This window comes from Aplysia californica, unplaced genomic scaffold (genome assembly GCF_000002075.1).
Source record: "Aplysia californica isolate F4 #8 unplaced genomic scaffold, AplCal3.0 scaffold00036, whole genome shotgun sequence".
NCBI lineage: Eukaryota > Metazoa > Mollusca > Gastropoda > Aplysiida > Aplysiidae > Aplysia > Aplysia californica.
The window spans coordinates 1,305,976-1,316,244 of NW_004797306.1; the positions used below are offsets into that span (position 1 = coordinate 1,305,976).

At 40.5% G+C, this 10,269-nt stretch overlaps 1 protein-coding gene across 1 annotated transcript; it reads right to left on the minus strand.

The window, feature by feature from the left end:
• Nucleotides 1-801: 801 nt before the first annotated feature.
• LOC101848175 lies at nucleotides 802-10,136 on the minus strand. Its single transcript, XM_005091832.3, has 5 exons — nucleotides 9,261-10,136; nucleotides 4,663-4,780; nucleotides 2,668-2,835; nucleotides 1,960-2,153; nucleotides 802-1,158 (listed from the first exon to the last, which is right to left on the minus strand). The coding sequence occupies exons 1-5, from the start codon at nucleotides 10,104-10,106 to the stop codon at nucleotides 970-972; spliced, it is 1,515 nt and encodes a 504-aa protein (XP_005091889.1). The 5' UTR covers nucleotides 10,107-10,136; the 3' UTR covers nucleotides 802-969.
• Nucleotides 10,137-10,269: the final 133 nt, after the last annotated feature.

Here is a 10,269-nt window from a genome sequence, read left to right on the forward strand (position 1 = left end):
GGTTCTGGACCGGAAGTCCATTGTTAGATCCTAAGCAAGGGGAAGGAATCCACCTCCCGTGAATACAAGCCTTTAAAAAATACTAAACAAATTCCAAATATCCTGAAAAAATAAAAGTTAAAATGAAACATGAATGTAGTTTCAGAAAAATATAACTTTATGTATGCGCAAACTGTTGGAAATGTTCTTACTTTAGTTCAATCGGGGTGTCCGACCCGTCACTCTCACTCTCTGGGCCATATATATCTAAATTCTAGATTTTCTACGTCTGATCAATCCGAATCGCCCCAAACTCTTGCTAAAACGTTTTCATCAAAATCTGAGTCATCTGATTTGTCATCTTGTTTTTGCTCAAATCCATCATTATTTCCTTTTTCAAACTCAATTGTGTCGCTTTTCAACAAGTCGAGACACCTTCGAAGTGTCGGTAACGTGATCGCACTTCATTCGGCTCTAATACTGAAACTACTGGCCCAAAAAATTTCGTTTCGGTATCAAACGAAAGAAGAAACTTTTTGCAATACTATGCAAATCAAAATCTCGGCCCCAGAGTCTTGTCAAGGCGAGACTTCATTTTTAAAGACGCTAGGTCGGCACGGGCGGTTCCGGGCGAGTCAGGGTGGAGCGCGTAAGGGATTCCCTGGCGATCACGGACGAGTTAGGGTGTAATGTGTTAAAATAAACCTGGGGGGTGAACAGTCGGCAGTAAACTACATAAAGTCTAAGATCAACCAAACCCACAGGTGTGTTTAAGACTTTAAATCATTTTCTCTAACAATATCAGCTGTCACATTCTAGGACTATTTTTTATATACAGTGGATACCTACACCCAAAGCGTTGCTGAGAAGTTCAACTCAGCAACATAAAATTTCTTTTGAACAATCAATAAGTTCAAAAAGATGTGGCAGTAGTATGCAACATTGTGCTAGATGTAACTTAATATATAACTACAATTTTGTGATAACATTTCAAACAATGTACTGCTCTTCTCTGATAATCTTCTCCACAATCACTCTCTCCGGAATAAAGTCTTGCTTGAGGTGAAGGTCAGTGTCCTTGTCAGTCACTGTTGGTTTCATGTCATAGTCTCGCTCCACAGGGGACAGCAAGAACATCTGAACCAGTCTTCTTATCACATCCTCATTCAGTTCTCTCACCTGGAAACAAACATTTAGATTTAGAAGATGAATATAGAAGGAGAATACAGAGTTGATGAAAATCATCAAGTGTAACTGTACGGTTCACACACTCAAAGGCTGTTAGGCAATGCAGACCTAAACAGCACTATTACATGTACCAGTTTCACAAAAAATCAGGTAGTTGAACGCTTTCACAAATCCTTTCAGCTGTAAACATATGTATCAAATTTATATTGGCTAGATGAGGCCCTACTGCTGAAATTTTTTTTTTTAAAGTAGGTATTTTTATGTCCCCATTACACAATTCTGATCATTTAGGAGGCGGGCTTCCAACCTTACATCTCAGGCCCAACCTTGGCTGAGAGGGATATACAGCATTCCAGCAGAAAGTCTGATACTCAATAAAAATTTTCCCCCACTCAGGAATTTAACATGGATCTTCCATGTCCAACAGCAAAGTGCCAAACTGCTGCTACTGAAATATATTAGCTCAATTTCCAGTCTCCACAAACTAAACATATATATAGGAAATATCCTTTACAAACCTGTCAGCCTAGATCACTGCAAAACACAAGTAATGAATGTCATAGAAATTTTTTTCGCAAGCTGAGGACTGATTTCAATTTGAGAGGAATAAAGTTTTCTCAGCACAGTAACAAACATAAGCATTCTCAAGAGTTTATAAATTTATTGAAAGAAAGCAAAATTTTAAAACGTTTGCTTTTTTCATAAGCTCCTCTTCTGTTTCTGACTTTGAAGGCTCAGAAGTCTAAAATGAGGCCTGCCCATCAAAATCTAAAGAAAAAGGATGAGACATACCTGGCCATTATCGATGCTGTGGTAAAGGGGCATCTCTGGTGTGTGCCAGCAGAGGTTCACCAATCCATTTGCATCATTGTCCTGCCAGAGCTCTAAAGTGTTGAGCTGGTACATCAAGAAGGAGAAACTGCGTCCATCTGACAACACGGTCTGACAGGTGAGGGGGTACGTCATGTCCACCACATCGCTGAAGCCTGGTGGATGTACAGTTGTATCATTCACTCACTGTTGTGATTATTATTTTTCATTTTGACTGCTTAGAGTAAGACTGCAATACGCCATTTTGAAAGTGATGTTTGACAGAGTCTTGTACTGAGCAGCTGATTTGAATGGAAGCAAGAAAAGAAAAAGACCTTCAAATTTGAGACATTAGCAACAAGAGACAAAAAAAGTGTGATATGTGTTGAATTTAATGCTATTGCAATGAGAAGTTTATAAACCAGAAGCCATATACAAAACGAGGACGAGTGTGCTTTTGTCTGAAAGTGGGTGGTTTGAAGTAGGGGTGAAGGGTTGGAAGAGAGGGAAAGTCATTTGAATTTAAGTGAAGACAGTTATTGTCAAGCGCCTTTACTAATTGACCCCTTTTAGACTAGACATTCAATCAGGGAGCATGAAAGAAGTATGAGAGACATTGAAACAGGTAGACGTTGTCCACGACAACCTAAAAATATCCTGAAAAAAGAATCCGACTTCTATAGTAGTTACCTTGATTAAATGTCTGAGCAGCGAGCCATGTGAAGGAACTTGTAAGACCCAGTGCTAGCCGGCTCTGTTCAGCCACAGTTCTGTTATATTTTTCTTCCAACTCATTGGTCTCACAAGTTGACAAGAAACCCAGCATACCAAACTCACATGGGTCTCCAAGTTTATGACCTGGAGATTGGATTGAAAAACTATAAATATTACGATCTTTAAAATATTAGAGTACTAACAGTTGGCAATTTGTTATATTTTGATTACAGAACACAAAAAGCAAAAGATATGACTTATCAGTATCAGAAGCCTAAATGATGTCTTTTCCTGTCAATTCATGAGGAAGCTAAATGTGAATCAATTTCAAGGGGACAAATCAAACAAAAACTAGATAGTTATGAAAATCTTTAGCCACTTGAAATAAATATATTGCAACCAATAAAAGTATGTGATGTATAGCACTGCATTTCACTGGGTAGAGCACATAACATCAACTAAAAAGGTAGATTAATAATATTGAGTCCAACATCTTGACCTAAGACAATAAGACTTTCTGGTTACAACATAAAAGTGTAATAATAGAAATTATAATATACATTCTAAGCTGCAATGATGGCCACCTGTACAAAAGGCTACTTTTTATCTCCCCCCCCCCCCCCCCCCCCCCCCTCGTGTTTTGAAAATTAAATTTTACTGTGTAAAACGGACATCAGTCTAACGCTATGGTGTCCACCTCATTTTAAACGATCAATCGAAATTACCTGTCTGAGATGGCCACTCTCATCACCAGACTCTTTGTCAATAATTATGTATTGTGACCCCTGATGTTGTGGACGAGCCGTCATAATCTATTCACCAGTTTCGTTAGTCTCTCAAATGTCCAATCATGTTGGGTAGGTCCCATCCACTGTTGTTTACCCAAGTTGATTACCCAGCAACGATAATTTTTCAGCTGCTCGCAAAGGAAGCATGTGGTTCGTCATAACCCATAAACCCCGCCCACAACTCATACACAAATGGTAAGTGAGGTGACCCATCACTATCCAGTCTTTAACAATGGACATGAACGTGAACTTGCTACAGAAGCATCACTCATTCTCCGAGTGGTTGTGACCCATTTGTATATTTTACCTCTTCTTCATCGTCTGACACTTTTTCCATTTTGTTCTATCCTTGCACACTGTCTTCCTCATTTGATACACTCTACACTGTAGAACTGAAAACTTATTACGGCAGTCGTGAGACTTCATCTCACTGTGCTTCATCTCATTGTGAAAACAAAAATGTTTTACATATTTAGATAAATCAGACTGTTGATGACGGCATCAATGTACAACATATAAATGTAACCCATGTCCTGAGCCTTCAACCAACCCCAGTTGGGAACTGACAAGGGAATGTTTAAAAAACAACAACCCCCTTCCCATTACCCCCCCCCCCCCCACCTAAAAAACCCAACCCATAACAAAACCAGCAACAACAACAACAAAGACCCCCACCCCCATAAAAAACAACCAAAAAACAAAAACAAAACACCCCCCCCCCCAAAAAAAAACAAAAAAACAAACAAACGCATATCAATTAGTCTAACGGTCTAACGACAGTCCTAAGCCTGTAACCACCTCCGGTTGGGACCTCAAAAGGGAATGGTTTACTTTCTTCATTTTCATCAGTCCTGCCAGAGACGGCCACTTTTCTCCTCGACAATAAGAGGCCTTCTTACACAGGTTCGACTGTATAATTATAATTACCATTTATTATAGATTTGGTACGCACCTTTAACACGAAGTCACAGACGGAAAGACCAAAATAACATTTCAGTTAGTAAATTATATGGCGACATAGACATGGGAACTGAAATGTTTTGTAAAACAATTTTACAAATCATAAGGATAAATGTGATTAGTCATTTTCATCTTTTTGGCATCTTCTTTCTGCACTCAAATCTCAAAACTTTATGGATTGTCATTTAAAACAAAAGATCATTTGGAAAAAAAATATTTGTACCTGCAGATATGCTTTTTAACTGCTGCCGTGGTGAATGGCTATGCCCATAGCTGCTTGTTCCATACAGGAGCTCAGGGGCTGGAGTACTTGTACACAGCTCATTGTGCCTTGACTTTACCTACAAGTAAGACAGGCAGAATATTTTATAAAACACAATTTTCACTTCAACACAAATTTCAAGCTTAGGCTTGAAAGTCTCCATGATGCCGATCAGCTCATATCATACAAAAGCTTCTATTCAGCTCTCAGTAACTGAAACTAATTAATTTCTGATAATAATATTAATAATAAAATAAACAGTAATTATAATAATTGTTTCATAATAATTGTATATATGGGGGGGGCTCTCATGGCCTACAGGTTAAGGTGTTGACCTCTCATTCAAACGTCCCAGGTTTGAATCCGGGTAGCGACTGAAAAATTTTCTTCTAAAAAATTGTCTCCTTTCACCTCCTTTCCTGCTCTCTAGCAATGTTCTGTCATCTGCTTTCGTCTCCTCTTTCTGCCCCCACTCCCTCACCTCCTTTGCCCCCCTCCTCTGGGCTCTTGACTCTTTCTACAGCCTTTCTACTGCTACTCCTTGGCTTCTTCTTACTGCTGTCTTTCAGCCACACCCTGATCTTCTGGTAGGAAAGATCTACACCTCTAGCCTTCTCGCACAAAGGCGAAAAATCTCGGAGGGTCCGTGTGTAAGTTGCGCACATTAAAGATCCCTTGGTGGTCTAAAATCGATAAGAGTAGGCTCCAGCCATCACGCGGGCAAAACTAAAAAATTCCTACAAACTGAAAATTTTAATGTGTCCCACACGCTCATATGACCTTATATATGCAATTCTTGACAACAATCCACATGTTACTTTTTGAGGAGCAAAAGTGGGACTAATCTCACAGAAACCTTGGTCATATTCAAATGTTCATTTAAGATTCGTAAAACTGATTCAATGCTTAGCCTAGTTTCTTTGCTCAATCGTTCGACTGTCACCCGTCAATCATACAACACAAGTTTCTTGATTTTCAACACATTCTCTTCTGTTGTTGCTGTCACTGCACGACCATCTTCAATGTCCATGAATACGCATTTGAATTTTTTAACACAAAAATTTTATCACAGCATAGGATGGGCAATCAGTCCCATATGCGGCTTGCATCTCCGCAAGAATATCCTGTAGTTGCTTGCCTTGCGAGAACAAACACTTCATTACTGCCCTGTGCTCAATTTTCTCCATGTTTACGTTGAAACTGGAGAACAACATATAGATATCTACACCCATTCACTTACAGTGCGCTGGTGTTAAATCCAGTTTTCGGAAATTCCCGAAAATTAAGATGCATTCCAGAAAGATGATTGTTGGCTTTCACCCCAAATTTCAGCTTTCTACCTTTAATCTTTCATGGTCAGGTAAAAAACTTTTGGTATGCCCCTAATTACAGTATGATGTGCACAGCCAAGCTCTATACAACATGCTTTATCATAACTCTATGCATGCGCTTTACAAAACCATTACAGTCCATACCGGTTCTAAGCACCGTCATTGGGAGAAAGCATAAGCCTACTTAATGCCCAAGCGTGCTTGAGTGCGAAGTAAACACTGTCATGAGAAAGATTTTAATGCACAAAATTTTCAGAGTTATTTCCCCTTGTTCACAAGGAGTGGTCGCCCAAAAGAGTGCGCTGTCATTTTTACCTGCCATGGTAGTTTTTGTTTGTTTTGTTCTGCGGTCGAAAGGGAAAGGAAAACTTAATTTAAGACGGCCATTCACGATACAGCACACTAGGCCTACACACTGCCTGTGCGCACCACTGGCCGCTGAGCCACATTCATACCAGGCCTTCATCCCACCTCACGCGTGATACATAGTCAGGGTTATCGGATAGTGAGGGGCAAAGGTGAAATCGCAGCCAGCCTCCCTTTCCCCCCCCCCCACTCTCTTAGTATTTTTCTTCTTCTGTGTGTAGCTTTGCCCTAGGCTAGATCCTATGTCCACACGCACGACAGTGTGCATCTATATACATTGGGTGTCGCATTCAATGAGGTTACATTCAACGAGAAGTCGGCTCCAAGGAGGCAATCCTTAATTCCCGATTTTTTCCTCTATATATCTCTTTGTAAATGTACGTCAGCTCCAACGAGGTAAACAGACAGAGTCGCTTTGAACGAGGTCGCGATAACCAAATAAAAGCAAAATAATTAGCTGCCCCAAAAGCGAAGAATTTTTCTCCTTTCTGTCCATCTCATGAAAAGAACAAGGCCCATCCTTGATTCATAACACATTCTATTGCTAGATCTAGTGTGCCTCCTCCTAATATTATTTTATGGGCCCGAAAGCCAAAAGGATGGGCGAGGGTTAGCCTACGGTAGGGATGGGAGGGGGTGGGTGGGAACGTGATGCGGGCTGTGTGAAACTGGATGAACTCTGGATGGGTAGGTCTAGATCGAGACCTTCATTTTTTTCAATTTTCTTTTCTTTCCCTGATCAGAAAATCCAAGCTCCCGCCTTTACTTTTTATGTAGATCTAGGTCTACATAAAAGAGGGTATGTTTCCAATCGAGAAGTCTTCCAAAAAAAAAAAAAATTTAAAAATGCAAAAAATGACGGTCAGAACACAGCTCAAACACGCGCACACTGATGCTGTTTAAGATTTTTATCATCAGGGGCAACAACTGTTTTACTAGTATTGGTACATCATGTAATACAGTCAAACCTGCCCTGACGGACACCTCTATAAGACGGCCACCCGTACAAACGGCCACTTTCCATTTCCCCCCGTGCGTTTTTTCTATATAATTTAACTGTATAAAACGGTCACCTGTCCAACGCGGCCGCTGCCACCATATTTTAACACACAACTCCTATCACACTATGCAATAACACCTGTCTAAGACAGCCACCTTTGTGACTCCATTACGTTTTGTCATACATTGTGCATTGGCCCCAGGCGTTGTGGGCGAACCGTCACAATTCAATCACCTGTCGTTGTTGTTAGGTAGTCCCTCCAACCGATCATGTTGAGTAGGCCCCTCCCACTGTTGACCAATAGCAACCAATTTTCAGCTGCTGGTGAGGTAAGCGTGTGATCCCTCATATAACCCATAAGCCCCCCCAGAACTCATACACAAATCGTAAGTGAGATGAGTGGTCACTGTTTACCCAGTCTGTAACAAAGCAACAAAGGACGTCAACATGAACTTGTGACAGAAGCGTCGCTCGTTCTCCGAGTGGTGGCGACCCATGTGCTTGTTTTAACGTGGCACTCGGTCTTCCTCGTCTGATACATTTAATTTTATTGTCACCCTTGTGAAAAATCAGCAATAAAATAAAAATTACAAACAAAATACAAACCACCACCACCAACAACAACAACATCAAAAACAACAACAATGCGGCTACTTTCGATTGGGACCTCAGATGGGAATGGTTTGTTTTCTTCATCTTGATCAGTCCTGCCTAAGACGGCCACCTGTCTTATACGGCCACTTTTCTCCTTGACAATGGGTGGCCGTCTTACACAGGTTTGACTGTATAATTATAATTCTCCTTTCTTTAAAGACTTTAAATAACCTTAGCTTTAGTCACGTTCAACGAGAGGTTGAATCCAACCAGGACAACAAGCTGGTCCCTGCTACCTTGTTGAATGCGACACCCACTGTATGCCTTCCGCTCCGCGCGTGTGAGTGTGTGTGTGTGTGTCCACTTGCATTCTTGGTGTTTCTCTTACCACACTCAACTGCTGCGGTGTAGACTGTGTTCGAACTTTGATAGGTCACCATGAAAGTATTGACTGTCTTGTAAACAAAGCGTGCCTGAAGCCCAAGTAACCGTGCTTAAAGGCGTGTAATAATTTGTATAGCAAAAATTCAGTAAGAACCGTTTAGAGTGCTAGAGTCCGAAACGTGCTTTCTGCCAGCGTGCTTAAAGCCGGCACGGATTGTATTACCCCAGCATTTTCCCAGAAACATTCTCCGTTTCCTGGGATCAATACAGAAGTACAGTGCAAGCTGCGAACTGCATTAAATAATATATATATATATATGACATATTGGCTCAAACACTAACAAACTGACAAGACTTGACCTTTCGCTGTCTGTAGTGGGGTACCCGTTCTCACCTGGGTGAAGCGAGAAAAATTTAAGTAAAGTGTCTTCCCCAAGGACACAATGTCGGGTACCTGACAGGATTCAAACCCACGACCTTACAGTTGCGAGTCCAAGAGCCTAACCAAGGCAAACGACGCCTTCAGAACTTTACTTTGAGAGATGAATTAAGGGAAAAAATATAATATCTTTGTTTGAAACCAAGCTACAGTGGTAAATAGTGAAGTGGGCATAAAAGTGACACCAATATTGGTAAAACCAAAGCACTACATCAATCATATAATTTATGATAATAATAGAGGATCACTCCCAACAAAAGAAAAATGTTGAAAAGTAGCCTAGGCCTAGACTAGACCTACCAACCCAGATGGATGTTTGAAGTATTCTTGATTGAAAAGCAGCTTTACTTTCCCCAAAGTACAGTAATGGCAATGGCACTACTCACATAAGAAATTGAATTTGGAATATTGACCTAAAGTTGATTGTTTGGATAGTGGTACTCACTTGTGGTAGTGGATGATGGTGGCGCAGCATGGCATCAAACACGATTTTAGACATGACTGTTTGATCCATTTTAGAGATAATATCCAGCATATCTTCTCGAGTTGAATATTCTAAATCACCTTCCTGTTTTTCCCTCTCTATACCTATTCGATGCCATAAAGCCCTGACAATAACATCTTCATCGTACTGACACATTCTCAAGTGTTCATAGTCCTTCCAGGCGTGGGTAGTTATTGCATCTGAGATGCAACGGAACAGCAATTTGCATCTGAAACTATTATGTTTTGAAGGGTGTGTTTGTTCCCTTGCTACAAGTTCATTTTCTGTGATGAGATGTTCACTCACGACTTGCTTAATTCTTTCAACAATTGACTCAACATGCTCCGAGTGCAAGTTGTCGTGAAGGTCAGCAGAATGAGGAGAGTGATCCAAGTTTGATGATGATGAAGCCTTGCTGCTTGTCCATGGAATAAGATGTGTTTTGGTGACATATTGTCGAAACGGTAAACATGATGGATGCTCATTAACAGGTTCGAGGACAACAGAATCAGTCTCCTTTTGTAGTAAAATATTTTGCCTGTCTGAGACTTTAGGTATACTCAACACCTCGCCCTTCAATGAATGCCACATCCAGGCATAAGAACGATCTGTTTTGCCCCATGAGCCTTCGGGATATTTGGGCTTGATCGGTGGATATTCCACTGTTTCCTTGGTGCCCTTTTCAATTTCCAGGCTGGTTCCAACAACAGTACTACTAAACCAACACTTTTTGGGTGGACAATTCCAACTAGATCGCGGTGGAACGACCCTGCAGACACCATGAAACCCTCGTAAGGACGCAGCCATTTTGTTTCACTCAAGATTGATTCGTTTAGATCTGACTGGACTGAAGAAAGTTCTTCGCTTTTTTCATTGTACTAGCGTTCAGTACAAATGTATTGTACCCAGGGCATATTTTAATAATAATAATAATAATAATAATAATAATAATAATAATAATAATAATAAT

Coding starts and splice junctions, on each gene's coding strand:
- LOC101848175 (XM_005091832.3), bottom strand. CDS start 10,106: ATGGCTGCGTCCTTACGAGGGTTTCATGGTGTCTGCAGGGTCGTTCCA. Junction 4,781..9,260: donor ACCATCATCCACTACCACAA/GTGAGTACCACT, acceptor TCTTACTTGTAG/GTAAAGTCAAGGCACAATGA. Junction 1,159..1,959: donor ACAGCATCGATAATGGCCAG/GTATGTCTCATC, acceptor GTTTGTTTCCAG/GTGAGAGAACTGAATGAGGA.